This window comes from Malania oleifera, chromosome 1 (genome assembly GCF_029873635.1).
Source record: "Malania oleifera isolate guangnan ecotype guangnan chromosome 1, ASM2987363v1, whole genome shotgun sequence".
NCBI classification, from domain to species: domain Eukaryota; kingdom Viridiplantae; phylum Streptophyta; class Magnoliopsida; order Santalales; family Ximeniaceae; genus Malania; species Malania oleifera.
In genome coordinates, this window is record NC_080417.1 from 4,643,160 (window position 1) to 4,667,524 (window position 24,365).

The 24,365-nt window shown below is 37.7% G+C and overlaps 1 protein-coding gene across 2 annotated transcripts; it reads left to right on the top strand.

Moving 5' to 3' along the window:
* Positions 1-3,051: 3,051 nt before the first annotated feature.
* LOC131165089 (auxin-responsive protein IAA9) lies at positions 3,052-23,897 on the top strand. 2 transcript variants are annotated; one of them, XM_058122775.1, is made up of 6 exons: positions 3,082-3,523; positions 5,441-6,121; positions 6,232-6,458; positions 6,600-6,741; positions 22,375-22,436; positions 23,496-23,897. In XM_058122775.1, the coding sequence occupies exons 2-6, from the start codon at positions 5,466-5,468 to the stop codon at positions 23,531-23,533; spliced, it is 1,125 nt and encodes a 374-aa protein (XP_057978758.1). In that variant the 5' UTR covers positions 3,082-3,523; positions 5,441-5,465; the 3' UTR covers positions 23,534-23,897. The 2 variants fall into 2 exon arrangements, with proteins under 2 accessions (XP_057978747.1, XP_057978758.1); XM_058122764.1 differs by having other exon boundaries at positions 3,052-3,523; positions 22,375-23,897.
* Positions 23,898-24,365: the final 468 nt, after the last annotated feature.

Here is a 24,365-nt window from a genome sequence, read left to right on the forward strand (position 1 = left end):
GGTTTCCACCCCGAACATGAACACGAACGCGTTTTGTAACCCGACCACGGGCTGGATCGGATGAGACGAGCACTGGAGAATGGTCGTCGGCAGCTGAAGGAAGCACCAGGGAATGACCTACTTGAACCAAAGCAGAGATTTCATGAATTGGGTCAAGGTGAAGCACCCACTCCACTCTACTCCGAAAATCGGAATGTGGGAATGCTCGGATTTTTACCCAATTATGGTGTGCGAGTTGTAAAAACCCAAAATATGAAAAATGGGTTTAAATATTAAGAGGGGCAAAATTAGAAATTTTCGGGTCAAAGACTATAAAAGGAAATTTCTATTACTTCTTCATTAAGTAAACTCAATCCTATCTCTCTCTCTCTCTCTCTCTCTAAACTCTATCTACTCTCTCATTCTCTCTAGAATTCTTCGCCGATCATTGACGGAATCGAAATTCACCAATCATTGACGGAATCGAAAAACGGAAGCTACCACGAGGATCGTGGAAGGATTCTCTACAACTTCTACGAATCGGAATCTCATTTCGGAGATTTTCGGGTTTCGGCGTAAAATCGAGGTAAGGTTCGGTTTTTAATTCTGATCCAGTAGTTTTGTAGGTATTAGTCTTGTGAGTATATTCTGTATTGTGATTTGTAGGTTTTGAAACTCGGTTCGCTATTTAGGGACCTTGGAGTTCGGGATTTGCTTACGGGGTTAAGGTAAGGGGAACTATGTTTATATTGGTTATTTTTGAAATCGAATTCGGTGGAATTGTGGTCCACGGTCCTGTGTATGTTTTTGCTACTCATTTGAGGGGATCTAACGGGGAAAACTATAAGTTTTTCATTATTACAGTTTTGGGAAAAAGGGGGCGACGGGCTGAATCCCGGGTTTTGTTGAAAACCGAGTATATGTGTGATTTATACTGTGATATTGGGATGACCGTGCCTTGACTTTGTTTAAACTATATTCGTTTGGAAAACCATGATTTAGATTACCAAATGAGTGTGCTTTGTTTGGTTATATGAGCATGCATGTGTGTGTGATATGTTGAAGTGCTAGTAGGAACGCGGTTCCGAAATTGTTCCAGGTACTGAGAGTGGCTGGCTCTATATCCGAGGGCGTGAGCCTATTCCGGCAGATCAGGCCGAATGGTGTGGATCCACCAGTTAGCGCCGGTACGATGCCATGGGAGTCGAGGACTAGCCATGTGCCGGTGGCGCCGTGCTTCGTGGGTTGGCTACGGGCCAATGCCGGAATGCCAGACCGGCTTCGGGCCGATGGGTGTGACGACATCGGATTACTGATCATGTGTGTGTATTGTTACGGGGTTGCGTATAAATGGCCGCCGTGTGCGTGCATGTGTGCACTGTGTAAATTAGTATTGGATTGCATTCAACTGCTTGTATGCTGTGTCATGATAACACTCAAATGTCACACACTGATATAACTTGTATTCTTCCTTACTGAGAGGTGTCTCACCCTTACTGTACATACATTTTTACAGGTCCTTCGAGTAACCGAAACTAGCGTCCTGGTGTAGGGAGCGTAGTGGTCGGTATATTGCGTTAGCGCTTGGGTAAGTGCTAAGACTGTAGTTTTGTTGGGTTGTCATTTTGAGTTGTACTTGGGCACCCAATTTGTACGTTTTGTTAGAGCCATGTTCTGTTCTTGTATAGACTCTGGTATGGTACTGCATATGTTGATATATAATGATTTTTTCCGCTGCGTATATGATTATGATTATATGTGTTTAAGGTGCCTGGGAACCCCACGGGGTCGAACCCTTAGCCAGTGTACTGTATCTGTGATGATTTATATGATACAGGGACAGGTTAGGTTACAATTTTCACCCCCGGGTCCCATTTTCGGGTTCAGGGCGTGACACGGGCGGCATGAGTTGGACACATTAGTGATGGGAGAACACGTGAAACACATGTTATAATTTTTTTATTTCATTACATTTTTCTTCTATTTCATTATTTCTTTCTAATTGTTTTTTGTGCCTATATTTTTGTACAAGTTTTTTGTTTTGTTTGTTATTTTTTTAAATCAAAACCGACTTTTGGTAAGAAATATTAAAATTTAAAATTTTCCTATATAAAATATACATAAAATAATATGTTAAATAAATTTTCCATTCTTAATTATATATTAAATAATTTTTTTTATGTAATTAGGAAGTAAAATGTCATTTTTTGTCTTAATATTTCTAAAAGTAAATTATTTCAAAAATTTTTGTTATTGTATAAATTTTTATATAATTTTTTGAAATAAAAAAATTAACTTACTTTTTTTAATTCATTTGAAAAATAAATAAAATGTAAAAAATATTTTTGTATTAAATGACACTTAAAAATATATTTTTTATTTATAATTTTTTATTTAAATATTAAAATTTAAAAAATAATATATATTATATTATTATTTAAATTAAAAAAAAATATGATTCCCACTTTCAAGGGGGGAGGCGGGGGCAGCCGGGTGGGTGGGGGAGGTAGGGGCAGAATGTGGGGAGGGGGGAGTTAAGAACCGACTTTTGAAAAGTCGGTTCTCAATTTTTTATTATTTTTTTATTTTGCCAGTCAAGAATTGTGGCTGATGTTTTTTTTTTTTTTTTAAAACCCAAACTGACTTTTAAAAAATCGATTGGGTACATTTATATATATTTTCTCAATTTTCTTCATATTTGTGTTTTTTAATTTTTTTTTAAATATTTTGGTAAAAAACTCCAAAACTTAAAACTGTTTGGTTTCTGGCAGATCGCCACGTGTCCAAATAGACAGATAAAGGTTTTGAATCCGACCCGGACTGGTTTGCGACCCGAACCAAATATTCGAAAATGTCAGGTGTGAAGTGTCCGTCGAAACAGGCGAGTAAAGCTCATTGCGTCCACGAAAAGACACTTCCGACAAAAAAAAAAGGTTCCTTGAATCACAAAGACGACAAAGCCGTACCGTAACTAAAGCGATGGCAAACTCGTCATTTCAGTCGGAAAACATCGACACTTTGGCGCATACCCAGCGCACTTTAGCCTCAATCGTAAAGCCGGAACCAGAAACCGTCTTTACGAAAACCTTTCCCTCTCATTCCTCTCTGGAAATAAAAATTCCATCATGCCACCTGCCGCAACGACAGCCATTTATGTCGAGATCGGACGGCTCACATTCTCCCACTCTGACCAATCTCAGCCGTCGATCTGATTCCCCGTCCTAGATCGGCGCAGGTATATATATCGTAGACTGGGTAGGGACCGACTTTCGGAGCTCGAAGCTTAATAAAGGTAATTAACAATAAATAAACGAATTTTAAAAGAGCACAAACCTTTCCTCTCTATTTTCCGTTTTGCCCCTTCGGCTTTTTATTTTTTCGCTTCGCGTTTCTCGGCGGCCGGCTTACGTTTTTGTTGCCTAGTGCTTGATGGAGGGACCTTGATCTTTCCGGCTCTGTGCTTTCCGTTTCGTGCATTTCCTGCGATTTTTGAAGCGCTTGATCGATCTTCTTTCTCATACACTGCTCAACGGAAGTTTATTAGGTGCGTCTTGAATGTTCTACTTTGTTTTGAGCTTTTTTAATTTTGGCTGCGAGTGCGTTTGTTTTGAATTTTTTTTTTCAGTTGCTTGTTCAGATCTTGATGTTTTGTGATTTTAGTCTTATTTTCTTTTTTTCTTCAGTGCTTTTTGGTTAATTTTACAGTTAGTTTAACAGAAGATATCTCTATTTTTGATGTGTTCTTGCTTTGTTCGACTTTCATTGTCTTTTTTGTTTTCTGTTTGCATCTGTTATTTTGAAGAACCTGAACATTTTTGTAAGCAGGTTGAGCTGGCTTTCTTTGTTTATTTTTGGTCTGTTTGGTTTCCGCCACAATGGAGGGAGCCCGAAGGAAAAGAAAATGAAGTGTTACGCTTCTGCTGTTTGGTTAATTTCGAGAAAGCTGAGCGCTTAATTACGCTGATTTAGTGCTAGCTCTAGGCTTTTTTTACTTTATTATTATATTATCGTTAGTACGGCTAGGTGCCAATTCACTTCTCTTTTCCTATATCATAGAAGTTCAAAATCCATTTTAATTTTCTGACAGTTTGTAAGAAGTTTCTTATCGAACTGCGGAAATTGTTTAGTATTTTTCATCGAAAATTTTGTTCTAACTTTATCTTGTGTATACATATATATATATATATATATATATATATATATTTATTTATATTTATTTATTTATCTTTTTTGGATTAACAGTATCTTAACGATGAGAAATTTTTCCTCGAAATTTTTATTCTAATTTTATTCAAGATATATACTTATTTTGGATTAAAGGTATTTAACGTTGTTTTTTTTTTTTTTTGTTGTTGTAAATCGCTGAGAAATTTTCGTTACATCAATCTTCTACGCCCTAAGCGCTGTTTCTGCATAAGTCGTGGTTTTTCATTGACCATCAAAATTAGGATCAAATCACTATTCACTCGCTCTCAACGAGCCCGCAAACCTTCTGTCTTGTGGCTTTTTGCTAATATTGCTGGAATGGGGTGATTCGTAAGCTTTATGGCAGTTTTAACTTAGGGTTTGGAAGTTGGCATTTGCTTTTCCTACTTTTGGCGAGCCTAAAATAAATTGGACATTTTAATTCTAATTAAATGGTTTTTGTACGGGATATAGAGAATTGTTTTATATTCTAAAGTAATGCATGCTTTTATTATTTTGTGCATATTGTTTTTTACTCTAAGACTATGTAGTGGAGGAGTTTGTGTGAAGGAGCTACATCTGTTGTGCTCCTTGGACATTCTTCTTGACATTTATAAATGTGTGTATAATTTAAAAATTTATGTTATGGTTTATACACTTTTTAGCACTTCTTGAATGCTTATTTGATGCTTGCTTAATGCATTTTAGACACAATGATGATGTGTTATTGTAAAATTTTTGTTTTATTTTTTATTCAAGAAAAAGAGACCACAAAATGATTTATCCAAAACTACCATAAACTTGGCTGCATTTATAATTTGAGTGAGAAACTCAAAATTTTTGATAAAGGAAGAAGAAGACTCATATACTTTATATTGGAATTTGTTTGGAATTTTTGCTGAGTTGGCTTCATGTCACATCTTGCATTTGTGCCTGTGGCCATGGCCAAGTTACTAAGCTCAAGGACATATTATCTTTTGCTGTGTGTATGATTGATCAATTTGTTTAGTTTGATCGTGAAAAATATTTGATTTGTTGAGGGGAACTGTTTCCCCCTACATCAAGTTGAGAAGTTTTCTTTTTGACAAATGGTGTGTTAAGTTGAGTGAGGGGTTCTGTTTCTTTATATAATGGATGTTCATAAAATGTCAAGAGTCCCTTCTGTATTCCTACCTTTTTCTTTAACTGAAATTAATTATTTTTTTTCCCCAAGTAAACTACAACAAATTTGATTTGGTTTACATGTTTAAAGTTGTTTTCGTTTTCTGTATTGTAGAAGAATTCACGATTTCTGAAGTGTGATGTCTCCCCCACTGCTGGGTCCTGAGGAAGAAGGGCAGAGCAATGTCTCTTTGGTGGCTTCTTCAGCCTCAAACTCTGTCTCCCAGAATGGATTAAAAGAACGTAATTACTTGGGATTGTCAGATTGTTCTTCTGTGGATAGCTCACCAGTCTCAAGATTGTCAGAGTGTAAGAACAATCTAAATCTGAGAGCTACGGAGCTGACGCTTGGTCTTCCTGGATCTCAATCACCTGAAATAGATTCTGAGCTTTGCTTGCTGAGCTGTGGAAAACTTGACGAGAAGCCCTTGTTTCCTCTGCTTCCTACAAAAGATGGAATCAGCTCATCCTCACAGAATGTCTCAGGCAACAAACGGGGCTTCTCTGACACCATGGATGGATTCTCTGAGATGAAAAGCTCTATGTATACTGAAAAAAATTGGATGTTTCCTGCTGCTAAGGCTGAGACTGATGCTTCACAGTCCGTGGGACAAGGGAAATTCACTATAAATTCGGGGATGAATGTAATGCTCTCATCTAGGCCTTCTGGGGCTCAGCAATCCATAATGAAAGAGGTTCCCCCACAGGCAGTACAGGAGCGGCCTCGTGCTAATAATGGAGCTAGCCATAATCATATGAATGCATCTAACAATGGCGGCAGTGCACCAGCTGCCAAGTAAGTGCAAACTGCTTGAATCTGGTATCATACTTTCATGAGTCGGGGGGGTAGATAAGGAAGCATTGAGGTTGAACTATATTGTGGTTATTGATATTTCATTGTGGCAGGGCACAGGTTGTTGGTTGGCCACCCATAAGATCATATAGAAAGAACACACTGGCTACCACATCAAAAAACAATGATGAAGTAGATGGAAAGCCAGGACCTGGTGCTCTTTTTGTCAAGGTCAGCATGGATGGTGCTCCTTATCTCAGGAAGGTAGACCTTAGGAGCTACACTACATATCAAGAACTATCTTCAGCCCTTGAGAAGATGTTCAGCTGTTTTACCATAGGTGATCACATGCTATAGTTTCAATTTTTTGTTGATAGCAACTTTTTTGTGGTATTATGATTTAGCCTAGTATGTATGATTAAAAACCAAACAACCTGTTTGCATGGATCTTCTGACTACATCTTTACTTTTGTGATTTAAGGCCAATGTGGATCTCATGGAGCTCCTGGAAGGGAAATGTTGAGTGAGAGCAAGCTGAGGGATCTTTTGCATGGATCAGAATATGTGCTTACATATGAGGATAAGGACGGAGATTGGATGCTTGTCGGTGATGTGCCCTGGGAGTAAGCTGTCAACCACATTGCTTGTTAATCTACCTCAAAGCTTATTATAATTGCATATTAATGTCTCAATATGACATTAAATTTATGATATTGTCAGCTGTTTTCTATTAAATGGCACGTGTAGGATATTGGTGGTTTGCCTGATAGTACTCTAGAAGTTTTCCCCATATCATCAATTGAATAAATACATGGTGAGTGAACATTTTATGCTAATTTAGGTGTATTTTTGTTCAATCTAGTCAAATTTTAAGAACATTTAGGGGCTGTTTGGTATCGTTATAAAAAAATTTGAGAAATGAAAATTAGAAACGAAAACCAAAAATTAGAAATAGAAACTAAAAACTAAAACCTAGTAACATGTTTGGTTATTATTTATAAAACTAATAAAAATTAAAAACTTAATTAAAAATGCTCATTTTCATCTTCAAATCAAATAATATCTTTAAAATATAATTAAAAAAATAAAATTACGAATAATACACATTAAAAAATTACTATAATAAAAATAAAATTTATTAGTATCATTTTACTTGATCGTTCTACTTTCAAAATTTACTTTACAATAAAAAATTTATTATACATGACAATTGAAAAATAATAGAAGTATTCTATAATTGACTTTATCATTATTTTTAAAAATTTATGTATATTTTTATTTTAATTATACTTAAATTCATATGATCAGTTAATTTTGCTTTTAATTTTAAAGTGAATAATTTAATGGAAATTTTTTTTTTTTGGATATTAACTTTTTTGACAATAGGTTCCCAAAACAACTGAAAAATCATAAAATTTGGTTTTTAGTTTTTTGGAAAATGGCCGAAAGTCGGCAATAGAAATAGAAAATTGACAACATAAACAAACGTGATTTTATAATTTATTTATTCATTGTGGAGAAACAGAAAGAGAAAATAGAAAATAGAAAACAATAACGATAACGATACCAAAAAGGTCCTTAGTTTTACAAGTGAGCATGCATATGGGAATGAAACTATGAGAGATTATCAAAGAAGATTAGGATCCCATGCTTTGTGGGCATGCTTCATTCACGGGGAGCATAAGATTATTGCAAAGCCACTTTTTGACTACAAACTAAACGTGGGGATGTGTCACGGGCTGAGCACTTCACACCTTGTGAAGGGCTGTGGGACTCTAGTTTAGAGGAGAGTGAGTGTTCATTAGTCTTGTAAATCTCACTAGCATTTGCAAATGCATTTAGCTTACTTGCATCCCTTGCTAAACACTTGTTGCTTATGGGGAGATGTTAATGAATTACATCGCTTCAATGTTTATGTTGGGATTCCCATTTGCTTACATTATTGCTTATTGCTTCCATTTATTTTTCATATTGAGAATGTGTTCTTGTAGTTAACTGTGGTATAATTTGTTTGACTAGTTGAGCAAGAGTGCATTAGCTAGTACCACCCAATCCTTCACATGAAGTGTTCCGCTTGTGATAGAATTGGATGTCACGTGGCAAAACTGTGTGGACTGAACATACCCTTGATCTTGAAAGTTTCTTAAAGTCCAATTGAGATGTGGCACTAATGTGATATCATTGGTTTTCCAAGGATCAAGATGACATGCTTAGGGTGAAGTTCTGCAGTTGTGGTGCGCAAGACCAAGACCATCTAGGTCAAGGTTGCATATTTTGGTCTTTCCCTTGATGTATGTTTGGTGGTGATGGGCCTAAGCAGGGCTGCAAATGAACCAAGCTGCTTGTGAGCGGCTTGGTAGCTTGGTTCGGTAAGAGTTTGTTTAGGCTTGTTTATTAGATAAAACAAGCAGTTTGGGAGCTGGGCTTGGTAAGAGCTTGTTCATGCTCATTTGTTGGATAAATAAGCAATTCTCAAGCCCAAATTTTAGGCTCATTAATGAACGAGCCGAGCTTGAGTACAACTAGTCTCGGCTTGTTTTGGCTCGTGAGCAACTTGATTGGGCTCAATAATAGGCTAAAAAAATGATGATTTATGGACTTGTTTAATAGACTCAAATTAGGCTTAGGTGTTAGAATTATTTAGCCTTAAAGGTTTGGGTTGCTAGTTTGATCGTATAGGCTGCTGTTTATGGGCTCACTAATTTTAGCCAAAGTTGCTAGTTTGACTGCATGGGAGCAGCCTGCTGGGTGTGGGCTCAGCTCGATTTCAGGTTATGTAAGATGATGTAGGACGGGATTGGTCGAACTATGTCCTATGGTTCAACCCTCATACAAGCACATATATTGAAGACACTTTGGATTAAGAATTTAATTAACTAACATAAACACTATAAATTATGCTACATTTTACATATTGTTGGATTTTTAAAAAGGTGTATGTGTTTGTCCAAAATATAAGTCCCAAGAGTTCTTGATCAAAGAATCAAGTTTTATGCGTAAAGATGTTAATTTCAAAGTCAAGATTACAAGTTGTAAGTTAACAAGCTAACATTCATACAATTGATATTAGCTAGCAAGTATCAATCTTTCAATCTAATGGTTTGAAGACTTTAAACATCTTACACTTTCCACACAAGCATGAGAGACAAATATTAAATACTAACACTAACCACTAACAAAATGAATACTCCCTACTTACTATACACATGCAAGCAAGCTTAATTGTCTTGCATTTTATAAATTAAATATAAAACATATGTCAAAGGGAGGCCCAATCCATGTGGGGCCCACAAGACCGTGTGGGGCTCACATGGGTCTTGGACTTGAACTTGTTTCAAAGTATGAACTGGGGTCTTATTGTAATGAAAGTCTTCAAGTAGTCTTTGAACAACACTATGTGTACTTACAAAATAGTTATAAATAAAAGTGGACATCTGGAAATTGTCCATGTGTCACCATATCTGCAAACGAAATGGGTAAGACCGGTTGATCCTTTGGCTAAATTTGCTTCCCCAAAATTCTCCTCCAAATCGTGAGCCCTTTTCCCTTGTGTTTATTGTGTTTTGATGACAACTCAAGTTAGGAATCTTTTCCGAGGTTGTAGGATTGATATTGAAAGAAATACCTTAATAGATAAGTTGTCAAATAAGCCAAATGAGAGTGCTCGGTTGAGTGTGATGAGACGCATTATGATCATTCCGAAGGATCAGGAGGATTGGCTTCACACTTCTATTTTCCATACTTACATCAAGTGTGGGAGTAAAAGTTGCAAGATGATCATAAAGTGGCAACTGAAGTTGGGATTGAACGTTGAGCCACACCCACAATCATATAAGGTAGCTTAGGTTGACGCCACTACCATGCCCGTGAGTCATAGATGCCTAGTCCCCATTAAGATTGGTGATTTTGAGGTTGAGATTTGGTGTGATGTCCTTCTCAAAGACGTTGCCCATATTTTATTAGGGTGACTTTGGTTGTATGATTTGGGTGTCTCACATAATGGGCGTGCCAACACTTATTCCTTTAGGTGTACTAACAAGAGAATTATTTTGAGTCTACTTAGAGCCGAAATGTGAGAAAAAGAAGAAGGAAAATACAAAAACTAGTTGAGAATCATTTAATAGCACAAGTAAAAATCAATTTGAGCAGGAGAGTCGAGATACACAGGTAGTGTATGTGGTTGTCACTAGGGAGATTGAGGGACCTCTTCCTGAGCATGAAACACCACTGGAAGTATCACCTATACTCTCCGAGTTTGAGCATGTCATCTCTGAGCCTCCTAATGAGTTACCTCCTCTGAAAAACATTCAACATGTCATTAACCTTATTCCTAGTTTAACTCTACCTAATTTACCACATCATAGAATGAACTTGAGGGAACATGACTTTATTTAGGAGAGCGTAAGTCCATATGCCTATCCTGCTCTCCTTACTCCCAAGAAAGATGACACTTGGAGGACGTGCATCGATAATAGAGAAATTAACAAGATTACCGTCAAATATAGGTTTCTCATACTCAAGCTGGATGATATGCTGGATCAAATGGTTGGTTCCAAGTTTTTTTTAAATTGATCTTAACAGTGGGTACCACTAGATAAGAATAAGGCCTGGAGATGAATGGAAGACAATATTCAAAACTAAAGATGACTTTTATGAATGATTGGTGATGCCATTTGGTCTCATTAATGCACCGAGCACCGTCATGAGAGTGATGACCCATATTTTGAGACCTTTCATTTGGGCATTTTCTTTTTGTCTATTTTGATGACATCTTGATTTATAGCCAAACAAGGAAAGAACATCTAGTTCACTTAAGAAGAGTGTTTGAAGTACTGAGAGAGCAGAAAGTGTATGCAAACTTGAAGAAGTGTACGTTCATGACTCCTTAGATAATCTTTCTAGGATTTGTTGTGTCTGAGATGTGGGGCTTTGTGGAGCCTAGTTATGTTTAGTCTCGCCCAAGTGCTCGACCAGGAAGATCCTGAGGGGTGACCAAGTCGAGATTCTGAGATATCCTGAAGGACGAGATCCTGAGAGGCTTGACCATCATCTCGACCAGCAAGACTTAATGGTGCGACTAGGCCGAGGATGCTGAAGTTCAAGATTCTTGATTTCCTATGAGGCTCGACCAGGTCGCGACCATGGGGACAGGGGCGTGACTAGGTAGACGACGACGATCTTCTGTGCGAGATTTTGGTAGAACTTTCCTATTTTGAAAGTTCTAATCTTGTAAACCCTAAGATATATATTTCTAATGTTCGATGCGAAGAGTGGCATAGAGTGGTGTAGTAGCGTGGAGAGAGTGTGAGACTCTTGTGTGCACGATCCATAGGTGTTCGCTTTGGTGTTTAGGGTGTGCACGTTGTTTCTTCCTTGTTGAGAGTGAGAGAAACTGTAATTGCTGCCCTCTGTATACTTCCTTGATAATAGTGAAATCCCTGCAACTCCGTGGACGTAGGAAAAATTGTCAAACCACGTAAATATTGTCTTGTGCGTGCGTGTGATTATTTTGTTTGGCGTGTGCTTGTCTCCATCTTGTTTCTCACAGGTTGTGTTCTGAGAATTTTCCGCGTGTTTCTTTATTCCCCTTTCATGAGAGTGGAGTTTCTGTTGACCCTGAGAAGGTCAAGGCTATCCAAAATTGGCCTACTCTCATAAATATTCATGAAGCAAAAAGTTTCCATGGGTTAGCCACATTTTACAGAAGATTCAACCATCATGACACCCATTACAAATTGTCTTAAGAAGGGAGAATTTGTGTGGCCTAAAGTTGCAACCAAAGCCTTCTTAGACATTAAAGACCAGATGACAAAAGCCTTTGTGCTCCACCTCCCTGATTTTTCAAAAATTGTTTAAAGTAGCTTGTGATGCTTCTAGTGTTGGCATAGGAGGAGTGCTTAGCCAAGAGGGCCATCCCGTTGCCTTTTTTAGTGAAAAATTAAATGATGCCAAGTAGCGTTACTCTAGTTATGATAAAGAATTCTATGTTGTGGTTCAATCTTTGAGGCACCAAAGACATTACTTACTCCCTAGGAGTTTGTACTGCTGAATGTATTCAATCCACTTTACATGCCTATGATTTAGTTTCTTTGGGTGCTCAAATATCTTAGGGCCCGGTGGTCAGAAAAGAGTACAAACTCGTGGGGGAGTAAGTAATGTCTGTAGTGCTTCAAAGATTGAACCACAACAAAGAATTCTTTATCATAGGTTGAGTAACACTGCTTGACATCATTCAATTTTTCACTAAAGAAGGCAACAGGATGACCCTCTTTGCTAAGCACTCCTCCTATGCCAACACTAGAAGCATCACAAGCTACTTTAAACAATATTTGAAAATCAAGGGGGTGTAGTACATGGGCATTTGTCATCTGGTCTTTAGTGTTTAAGAAGGCTTTGGTTGCAGTTTTAGGCCACACAAATTCTCAATTTGTAATGGATATCATGATGGTACTAAAATTCTTAATGAATCTTTTGTAAAATGTGGCTAACCCATGGAAACTTCTTACTTCGTGAATATTTCCAGGAGTAGGCCAATTGGATAGCCTTGACCTTCTCAGGGTCAATAGAAACGCTACTCTCTGACACAACAAATCCTAGAAAGATTATCTGAGAAGTCATGAAGGTACATTTCTTCAAGTTTGCATACAATTTTTGCTTTTTCAATACTTCAAACACTCTTCTTAAGTGAACTAGATACTCTTTCCTTGTTTGGCTGGCTATAAATCAAGATACTCTTAAACCCACTACCATTCGTACTCTTCTTGCCATTGCCATCTCTAGGAAGTGGGGGAGATTAGGCAATTAGATGTTGAGAATTCGATTGATTCTTCATGCTATCTAAACAAAAGAGGTTTAATGTACTAGCTTGAATTCACATTTTCCTCATCATCTTTGCCGTGCTATTTATGGGAAGGATGCAGAGCTTGCTTTCATAGATTTAGCTCTTACTTGCTTGGTCTTGCTTTTCTTTTTAGTCTTGAATGATGCTGGGACAAATCTTATTTGAAAGAAAGTTAGCAATTGTTGGCTTGCAGGACCGAGTCCGTGCTACTGCCTTGGCACCTTGGAATGCTAATAGGAGTCAAATCATTCCTTCTTCACTCTCCCTAGGGTCTTAGAAGACCAATGCCTTTATTTAATATCTAGTACGCCCCTCCCTGCTCTTTCCAAAAATCTTTCTAGGAGCTAGTGGTCTTCCCCCTTCTGTAGTCGCTAATGGCATAAGTGCTGTCTGATACTACAACTAGTTGATTCTCTTTTGCCTATCGGCATCTATCTTCTTTTTGATGAGACTTGTTCTCCTTATTCTCATCTGGTTCAACACTCACATGTAGGGTCTTCAACCTTGTCTTCTATCTCCCTTACTATAATGCCTAGTCCACTTATGTTATGTTGACCCCTCGCTATCACATCTTACAAGTTGGGCCTTCTTAAGACTCCACTCTTGCTACTTCTACAGATTCTACTTGTGGCCATTCCATCTGAGTTTTCCCCTCTATTTTTCTCTTCTTCTTCCTCTCCGGTGCCTATCTCTGAGTTTACTTCTCTCTCTCTTCCTTCTTCACTTTCTTCTAAACATCCTATGGGCACTTGTCTTCGTGCAGGTATTAGGAAAGCGAAGTAAATCAAGATGTCGTCAAAATAAACAAGGAAATGCCCAATGAAAGGTCTCAAAATTTGAGTCATCGCTCTCATGAAGGTGTTAGGTGCATTAGTGAGACCAAATAACATCACCAACTATTCATACAGGCCATTTTAGTTTTGAATGTTGTCTTCCATTCATTTCCAGCTCTTAATTCGTATCTGCTGGTACCTACTCTTAAGATCAATTTTTTGAAAAGATCTTGGAACCAACAATTTGATCCAGCATATCATCCAGCCTGGGTATGGGAAACCTATACTTGACAGTAATCTTGTTAATTGCTCTTTTATCGATGGATGTCCTCAAAGTGTCATCTTTCGTGGTAGTAAGGAGAGCAGGGCAGAAATATGGACTTATGCTCTCCTGAATAAAGTCATGTTCCCTCAGGTTCATTCTATGATGTGGTAAATTAGGTAGAGAGATGAACGATGGACAAGGTTAATGACACGTTGAAATGTTACTCAAGGAAGGTAACCTACTAGGTGGCTCATAGATGACATCCTCAAACTCAGAGAGTATAGGTGATACTTACAGTGGTGTTTCATGCTCAGGAAGGGGTGCTCAATCTACCTAGTGACAACCACATATAGTACCTGTGTATCTCAACCCTCTCGCTCAAATTGATTTTTACTTATGATATTCAATGATTCTTCACTAGTTTTTGTATTTTCCTCCTCTTTCTCACATTTCGGCTCTAGTGGACTCAAAATAATTTTCTTGCCATTACACCTAAAGAAATAAGTGTTGGCACGCCCATTATGTGAGACATCCAAATCATACAATCAAGGTTGCCCTAATAAAATATGGGCAACGTCCATGGGAAGGACATCACACTAAATCTCGTCATCAAAATCACCAATCTTAATGGGGACTAGATAGCTATGGCTCACGGGCATGGAAGTGGCGTCAACCCAAGCTACCTTATATGGTTGTGGGTGTGGCTCAACTTTCAATCCCAACTTCTCAGCTGTAGATTTTGACAACATTCATACAATTACTACCAACTATGATCATTTCGCAACTTTTAACACTTATGTATGGAAAATAGAAGTGTGATGCCAATCCCCTTGATCCTTGTAAATGATCATAATGCGTCTCATCACACTCAACTGAGCACTCTCATTTGGCTCATTTGATAGCTCATATATTGAGGTATTTCTTTTAATATCAGTCTTATGACCTCGGTAAAGATTCTCGACTTGAGTTGCCATCAAAACACAATAAACACAAGGGAAATGGACTCTTGGTTTGGAGGAGAATTTTGGGGAAGCCAATTTAGCCAAGGGATCAATCGGCCTTACCCATTTTGTTTGCAGATATTGTGACATGTGGACAACTTCCAGATGTCCATTTTTATTCATAACTTTTTTGTAGGTACACGTGGAGTTGTTCGAAAACTACTTGAAGGCTTTCGGTACAGGAAGACTATAGTTCATATTTTGAAGTAAGTTCAAGTCCAAGACCCATGTGAGCCCCACACGATCTTGTGGGCCCCACACGAATTGGGCCTCACTTTGACATATGTTTTATATTTAATTTATAAAGACAATTAAGTTTGCTTGCATGTGTATAGTAAATAGGAGTATTTATTTTGTTGGTGGTTACTGTTAGTATTTAATATTTGTGTCTCCCATGTTTGTGTGGGAAGTGTAAGATGTTTAAAGTCTTGTCCCTTCATGCTTTGTCCCCTCCATGCTTTGCAGGCATGCTTTGTCCCCCCCCCCCCCCCCAACCACCAAAAAAAGGCTTTGCAAGCATACTTTGCTTGTCCCCCCATACTCCCCCCCTGCTTTGTTTCCCATGCTTGTTACCCAAGCTAAGTCTATATATACCTTCTCATTGTAAGAACAAACGAGAGTTGAAGTTGAATATTGAAGAAACATTTCTTTGCTTGAGCTTGTTGAGCTTGTTCCTCTCATTGCGAGTGAGTAGTGTGAGGCTACAATGTTCTCTCCGGAGATCAAGTGGTGAGAGACCACTAATCTATCTAGCGACTCTATCATCTCATCCTCCATCAACATACACCCCCACGGTCGCATTTTCTACACTCCATAGCTATGTTTACTTTAGTGTTTCAAAGCTTGTACGAAGGATTTATGGCATGGTCTAAGACTTGTGTTGAACAACGTTAAGTCATCCAACGAATCTTTTGGTAAATTCAGTATTTGCTTGAATCTTTGCTTATTTTTGTGAACCATTGCTAGTAATCTAAAATCCATATTTGCATAACCCATTCGAATCTTTAGATTGCAAGATTGATGCTTGCTAGTTAATATCAATTGTATGAATATTAGGTTGTTAACTTAGAACTTGTAATGTTGATTTTGAAATTAACATCTTTACGCATAAAGCTTGATTCCTTGATCAAAAACTTTTGGGACTAATTTTTTGGACAAACGCACACACCTTTTCATAAATCCAGCATGTGCAATGTAGCATAATTTATGATGTTTATGTTAGTTAATTAAATTCTTAATTCAAAGTGTTTTGAATGTATGTGCTTGTGTGAGGGTTGAACCGTAGGACATAGGTCGACCAATCCCGTCCTACATCTTGGTATCAGAGTTTAGTTTGAATTAGGCAAACCCTCTGAGTCCCAACATCTTCATTTTTTCTGCTGCCATTTTGATGTGCAATTTTCTTTGTCAAAACCTTCCCATCTTCAAAATGTTTGAACACAAAAGTTGTGGGAAATTCTGTTAGCTTTCTTTTGATACCAAGATTGCCCTATTTAGAGTTCTCTAGCAATATGCCCCAAATACCGAAGGGCGTTCACAGGTGAAATTGCCCATCCATTAGCAGCTCGCAGGATTTCAGTATTTTCTAAAACCGTCGACGGTTTTGCTCCAAGAGCCCACCTATATTGTGAATTTTGGATATGTGGAACTATAGTTTGGTTAGGTTTAGGGAGAAAACCTCCAAGGAGGTGGATTGTGTTTACTAGATGGCAACTAGAGCCGGGATCGTTATTATGGTCATAGGAATGATATGGATTGTGATATACTCTTAGATGACCTATAAGACTAGGTTCATGTCTTAACTCAATACTTGACTAATGTACTTGCAAGAATTGAGAGATTGGGAGCTAGTTTAGTTCCTAACCCAACCCTAGAAAATCTAGGACAACCCCTTGAGGTTGATAATGAGCTTGCTTCCCATCACTCTAGGGAGTGAAACCATCCTCCAAGAGAGAGGACACCATCCCAAGAACAAACTCCCATTCCTCCCTCTCAATGACCCTTATGTTCCACACTGGAATGACGAGGATTATGATGAAGAGGATGTCCCACCAAGGAGACCATATCGTAGGGAAAATCATGATCCGGATATGGATGTGATGAAAAGAGTAAAAGTTGAAGCCCTTACATATGATGGTCAAATGGATTCAAAAATTTTTCAGGATTGGTTGCCTAAAATAGATTCATACTTTGATTGGTATAAGATGAATGACCAACATCGGGTGAGATTTGCAAAGATGAGATTAACTAGGCAAGCAAAGCTTCATTAGGTGAATGTCAAAAGACAAGAAGCTCGCCTTGGTCATAGGCCTATAGAACATTGGGATTTGACGAACGAAAAGTTGAAGGAAAAGTATGTCCCAATCCCTTATAGGGATCGACTCATGGATCAACTCTATAGCCTTAGGCAAGGAAATTTGAGTGTGACAGAGTACATGAGCAAATTTGATGAACTTTCCATTAGGGGTGGTGTGGAAGAAAGTATTAACCAACAAATTTCTCACTTTAGGATTGGCTTGCAACCCGAGTTGAGGAAAGAGTTGTTTCCCCATCACATTAACTCACTTGAGCATGCATTTAATTTGGCACATGACTATGAGCAAATGAGTAAAAGCTCAAATGGGTAAGGCCAGTTGATCCCCATCATAAGGGAGCTAGGAAGGTAAATGTGAAACTCTAAAGAAAAAATAAAGAGAAAAGAAAATCGACACAAACCCTAATTTCACTTCTTCGTCCCTCTTGCAATCTCACTTATTTCCTCCTGCTGCCTCTTTGCCTTCCCTGATGGAATACCCTCAACTCCTTCAATTTCTTCTCCAACCCCGTCTTCTTTCCAAGGAAATATTAAATAGCCTCTTTCATTTCAACAATTTCATCTTGCTAGCCATGGTTGGCGTTAGAATCCAGCTAGGAACCACTGGAGCAACGGTGTAGTCGCAGACCTTGTAGTGGATGATGATACCCTATTGACGCTGCAATGACTAGTGGTAAAGTGCATGTATGTGAGGCCAAGGGCCATGGGCTTTCTAGACGAGTTGCAAAAGGCGGGGATGAAGATCTCCTAAGCGGTGACAAAGGGTGAGTTGAGGTTGAGCCCGAGTCTGTAACTTCTATGTTCGAGTCAAGCTTGAGCCTAGATTTGTGAGCTTATTTCAAGCTTAGAGCTCGAGCCTGAGCCAAGCCTTCATCATGCTGTCCAAGCTTGAACATGTTAAAGCTAAGCTCGGCTCGAGTCGGCTGGGTTTGTTCGTAGCCCTTGTTTCAATGGTCGATGTTAGTAGTTTAAAGCTCAGCTTGGCTCGGCTCGGCTCGGCTTGGCTCGGTTTGGCTGGGTTCATTTGGAGCCCTAGCTTTAATGGTTGATGGTAGTAGTTTGGGTTTGTTGTTTTGCAATTGGTGTTTGAATGATTTGTAGGTGGCTTTTGATGGTGGGGCCGGTGTCTTTCTTTGTTCTTATTTGCGAAAATATTGGATGTTAGTAGTAGGAGTGATGGTCATGGACTACTTTTCTTCTGACATGTGGACATGTGAGGCCCACTTTTTGACTAAGATGCGACATGTAATTGGATACTCTAGACCTTATACATGTGTTAGAACAATAGCGATCTTAACTCTTGAGAGACGACCACTAATGCCACTGATGTGGACCACCTTTACATTTTTCATTTTTAGCCGTCTTAATTTTTGTTGAACTAAAATGAAACACAAGAATTTGATTTTCATTGAACGCATGCTACCAGAAGTGTGATGAAGCTGTTAAATCCAATGCTTTTGAAGAGTGTAGATGCTTTTGAAGAGTGTAGATCATTCAGGGAGGAAAGATGAAGATGTGGGGTTTTGCATAAAACAGTCTAGGTTAGGTTTCCTAAGTTATAAAAAAAAATTAAAAGTGAAATCATTTGAAGAGATTATGTGAAAAATGAACATGAACACCAGGCTTATCATAACATTTGGAAAGTTGAATTTGTGATATAAAAATTGAGACCAAATGGTGAAAAGATATAAGTGGTTCAATTGTTTAAGAGTTCAGGAACAAGTTAATGGCTGCTGATTCAAGAGTCGGTAACATGTTAATGATCGATCTTCATTTGTGATATGAGTCTGGGTTGAGAGCTTGACGCTTGTTAATGGAGTGCTTGAGGTCAGCAGTGATGGTCGTGAAATTGGGTTGGGTTGGTGATTACAATAGTTAACAAGGGCATGTGCCTTGGTTCCTATTGGTCAGGTGTGGTGAAATTTGGGGTTACAGGGTGTCCTGCAGGGGTTCTAAAATGTTGATGTAGATGGTAGATTGACTGATAGGGGGGAGGTCAGTGAGTTTTTTTCCTATAGGTTAGGGGATGGCTTGCATCTTTTTTGGAACTTTAGAGAGGGTAGTTTATTTTTGCCTAACTTTTATCTTAAGAAGACCACTTCTGCCCCAAACCCAAAATAAAGGAAAAAAAGAGAAGGGAGTGAATGAATGACAAGTTTGACCATTACTATGAAGTTTCCTAGTAGGTTCATTGTTTTCGATGGAATTGAATGTCAATGATCAGTTTGATCTGGGTGTGAAATCAAAATCTACTTATGAATTGGATGTGGCAATCAGCTTAATTGCAGACTGGAGTTGAAATTCATTGCTTTGATAAAGAACACGTGTCTAGTAAAAAGTAATGCATACTTACCAAAATATCCAGAAAATTGTTATATAACTGTTGCTAGTCGAATATATTTTTAATTTGCATGGCTAGAAGCAGAATAATGGTATTAATGTGGAATTAGATAATCTTATTCCTAGATCAGTTCTAGATTTCCTGTGAGAGAAGGGAGTGAGACAGCTGAAGCTTGTTGGTGGAACTTGAACACTGTGGAGGCTTTAAATAGTTATTTAGTTCCGGAAAAACCCCACAAAAAATGTTATTCGTTTGAAAAACTTGTCTGAAAAAAAATCAAAATCTGCCTATCACGAAATTATCAGTTGTGAAAATCTCATCTAATTCTGACTGCATTTTGATACTAATTGGAAATCATACAAAAATTAAAAAATGTTAAAAATGCCTAATATTTAACGACATATGTACACTATTGAATTAAATGTACTATTTTGGGAGAGAGAGCACTTTTATTTTTTGTTATATATATACACACATAATGAATTCCCCACATCACATGTGCTTCTGCAGCTGGTAGCGAAAGCAATCTTTTGAACAATAGGGCTTGGTTCATTTATTGACTGTCAACCAAAAATTAAAGGAAGAGAGACACTGACTAGGGGGGTCTGACCATCTACAGGCTTCTGCATTTGAGCAAAATGACTTGGCTTATTTTTCTGCCCTTTATGATGAGAGAGAGAGAGAGAGAGAGAGAGAGAGAGAGAATATCATAGCAGCGGTATATAGTCTCCCTGCTCTTGCGGCTAAAGGCATGCTGAACCCCAAAATAGAAAAAAAGGGGGAAAATTGCCTATGTAGGAAAAATCGACCACTTTGTTAGCAAGAAGACTTGCTAACGTTAGACAAAAAATCACCCCCTGCCTACAAGCATTTAGAAAAAACTGGAAAAACACAAAATCAGCCTCAAAATGTGAAATAAGCAGTTCCGAAAATCTTGACAAGTTCTGTTGATATTAAATGAAAATCATGCTAAAATTGAAAGAAGTAAAAAATGACAGAATTTTACTTATGGAGGATGGCAATTTGATGTTGATTCTAAAACACCACATCTTAGGGAAAGGTGGTCCATGAATGCAACTAATTTTGTTGTACAGCATTAATTGAGTATTAGATTTGAACTTCAGCTAGATATTTATTTATTTTTTTGAGAAAATTAACTGAAGGTTATTTGAAGCATGTCTCTTTTGCTTATTATAGTTTTGGGTGATCTGTAGTTGTTTGCCCCAGTAACTCCCTTAACTTGAACCATTGAAAACACCACCCCTCCCTGACTTTTATAATGAGGGAGGGATGATGTTTGGCTGAATGGCTTTCGGCCACTTGGATTGTTTAATTTTTACCATTAATGTAAGTTGAAATTCAGATCCATGATTCAATATATATCTTTTTTATTGAATGTTTATAATACCATTGCTTTCATTTTTCAATTCAAATGGGCATTTTTTATGTGATTGACATTTTTTCTTGAAAGTGGTAAAAAATGAGGAGGGAGGAGATATTTTCTGGAGTTTAGAAATATTAATAAATTAATAAATTTTAACTATGAAAATTTAGTTAATGCTCTGCGAGGGAAATAGTTGCTTTTTACTAATAGAAGAAGCAAATTGAAGCCATGAAAAAATGTTTTAAAATTTCAATTTAAATTACTTAATCTAAATATTCAAAATATAGTTTCATTTAATTATACGTTAATTCTTGTTTTAATTGTTTTGTCTGAATTTTAATTTTATATTTTGTGTAGTTAAAATCAAAAAGGAAAATTCTATAGGATGTCTATGAGACCAATTATGCTATATGGATTACTATGTTGGCCACTAATAAATAACATATCCGAAAAGTAGAAGTTGCCAAAATGAGAATGCTAAGGTGAATGAGTGGTATTACTCTAAAAGGCAAATTAAGGAATGAACTGTGGTTAGTTAGGTGTAGCATTTGTACAAGCTGCTAATGGAGGGGCTGTTGTGATGGTTTGGGGGTTCATGCAATATAGGCCAACTAATGGAGTGAGCTAGTTAATGTTAAAACTGTTGGTGATGGTAGAAGGGGCAAGGGTAGACCTAGAATAACTTGGAATGAGATCATGGAAGGTCAGAAGATATTGTCCAAAATGGTGCAAATCGGTGGAAAATGATTCATGTATTTGACCTATCCTAGTGAGACTTAAGGCTTGATTATTGTTGTAGTTTCTGAAAATGATTTATACTTGTACTTCAATACATAGGATAACTCTTTCTGTGTTCTTACTGTTGATATTTTACTTTTACAACAATTTGCTGTGCCACTGGTATAGTTCCTAATTTGAAATGGTAGCCAAGCATCCCATTTTCTAACTGGGGTTTGTTTTTATAATGCATAATTGAAAGCTTAAAGTAGTGCTTACTCATTATGGTACTAATTTTCCTTTTTAATATATGGAACTGTTGCATCAAAGTTTGATATTCTCACCCTTACTGTGGACAAGAAATTGTTGGCATGGTGCTGTTTTATTTGTGTGGCTTTTGATTTGATTATTGGATGAATGGTGATAGCAGCAGATGCTTTTAAGCCTCCCACCATTGTATTGCTTCATCGTGACTTCTGAGTTTAGTTGTAGTGACGGTCTTCCTTGAATAAAATGTGCTTTTTATCCAAAATCGGCCAAAGCATCTGAAGTTCTGCATGCTGAAACGTACAGTCAGGCTGGCTTTTGCATTGCTCTAACTCACATTTAATGTGTCATAGGATGTTCATTGATTCCTGCAAGAAGTTGAAGATCATGAAGAGCTCTGATGCCATTGGTTTAGGTATGTATACTTTTATAGCTTTTGATTCATTTAACCACTGCTATGTTTGGGTTAAATTGCATCACCTGATTTAATTCCACGTCTTTGTTTTGGAGAACCTTTTACTATTTTTGTTGCTGATCTGGTATTCACAATATAGTTATGCATTCTGGTTGGATATCTATGCTCCATTTCCTGGCTTGCTACTTGCTGCTAGAAGGCAGTTTGTAATATAGGGAGAAATTGATTGGAATAAGTTTCCTGACCAAGAGAATGGGGTGGCCGTGGCCCATTGGAACTGACCATGCCTGCCACAACCATTACCAATAATAAATTTAGTTTTATTCAAGTTTTTGTTGGAATATGGAAATCTCATATATGTGTAAAATGCCTTTCGTAAGTCTATTTATTTAATGAAACAACTGCTTGCAAAGATAGGAACCATGATATTTTTATGAAGTGAAATTGTGCCTTAAAATCTTACTGTGCAATGGCCTGAGATCATTGCCTCATGGTGATTTTTATAATACTTGGTGGTTATATGGGGCAGGGAAGATCTATGCTTAAGACCTGCACCACTGAAATGAAGCACTTTTGGAGTGACCATATTTAAGGGAATCAATTTTAGGGTTCTGGAATCAGCTCTAGTTTCAAATCTCATTTGTATCAATATGGATGTCAACCTCAAAGTTTACTGTTGTTTGTGTGAAGCTTCCTGCATATTTGCAAATTGCATTGCTTATAGCAGAGGATGGAGGCAGCAGTAATCAAGTATCTGCTTGGACTGCTTGCTACCATCCCCCCCCCCCTCTCTCTTCCCTAATCTAGATGAACTTCATTTTTTGTTTGGAGCTCAATTTGAATAAATTGAATATTCACTACTTTTGATCAGCAGAAATCGAGTATCTGCTTCGACTGCTTGCTACCATTCCACCCCCCCTCCCCCCCCCCCCCTCGGCGCTTTCTCCCTAATCTAGATGTACTTCATTTGTTGTTTGGAGCTCAATTTGAATAAATTGAACATTCACTACTTTTGATAAGAGGATTGATCATATAATATCTTTCTGGCTTGGTCCCCAGCTCCCTGGGTTATGGAGAAATCGAAGAACAGGAACTAGCTTGTGTCTGCTGTCCACGACTGCTTTCTGGCTGCCAAAGTTTGTTCGTGATTTCGGTTGATGAGAAAGTGGAGCTGGAGAAGGGAAGTGGCGGGGGATGGCAGTGCATGGGCTGGATGCTTTCTTTGTTATGGCTCGTGTTTTGATTGCATGGAAGAAGTTCCCACGGTAGTCTGTGTTATGTTTATGATTATTATGAGACCTTTTTTTGTTTTTTCTCATTAAGAAAGAAAATTAGTGTTTGGTGAGTTTATTTCTTTATAGGGACCCTTAGTTGTTTGAAGTGCGTTGTATTTGATGGATGTGTGTTTGTGAAAAACAAAGTGTTTATGCCTTTCTTCCCCACGTAACGCCTGTTCTGTCATTTACCTGCTGCAATGGTTCTGAATTTGATTTTAACCTCGTTTGGTTCCGGCGGGGGTGGGGGTGAATAGATGCGAACTATTGACGAGGTTCTTTTACCAACTTTGCAACAAAATTGTACTTGGCCTTCATGGCCAATAATGTAAAATAGATTTTAACAGCTGATGAGATGTCCTTCAAGTAAAGACAGTCTTGAGATTTTTTGAGTTCTGGATGCACGCAATGAATTGGATAGAAATTAATTTATATAATTTTGCTTATTTTTTATATAAATTTTCATTCATATAACTCATCCCCTAGATGTTTCTTGGGGGCAAATAATTTGTTTTGAAGTAATGGGACGTAAATTTCTTAGTTCCAAAATTCTAAAATGGAACGAAATTAATCTTCTAAGAGAATAGACTAAACTTAAGGTAAGCAAATTATAAATTCGTGTTAAAATCCCGAGTATCTTTGTGTGTAATGGGTA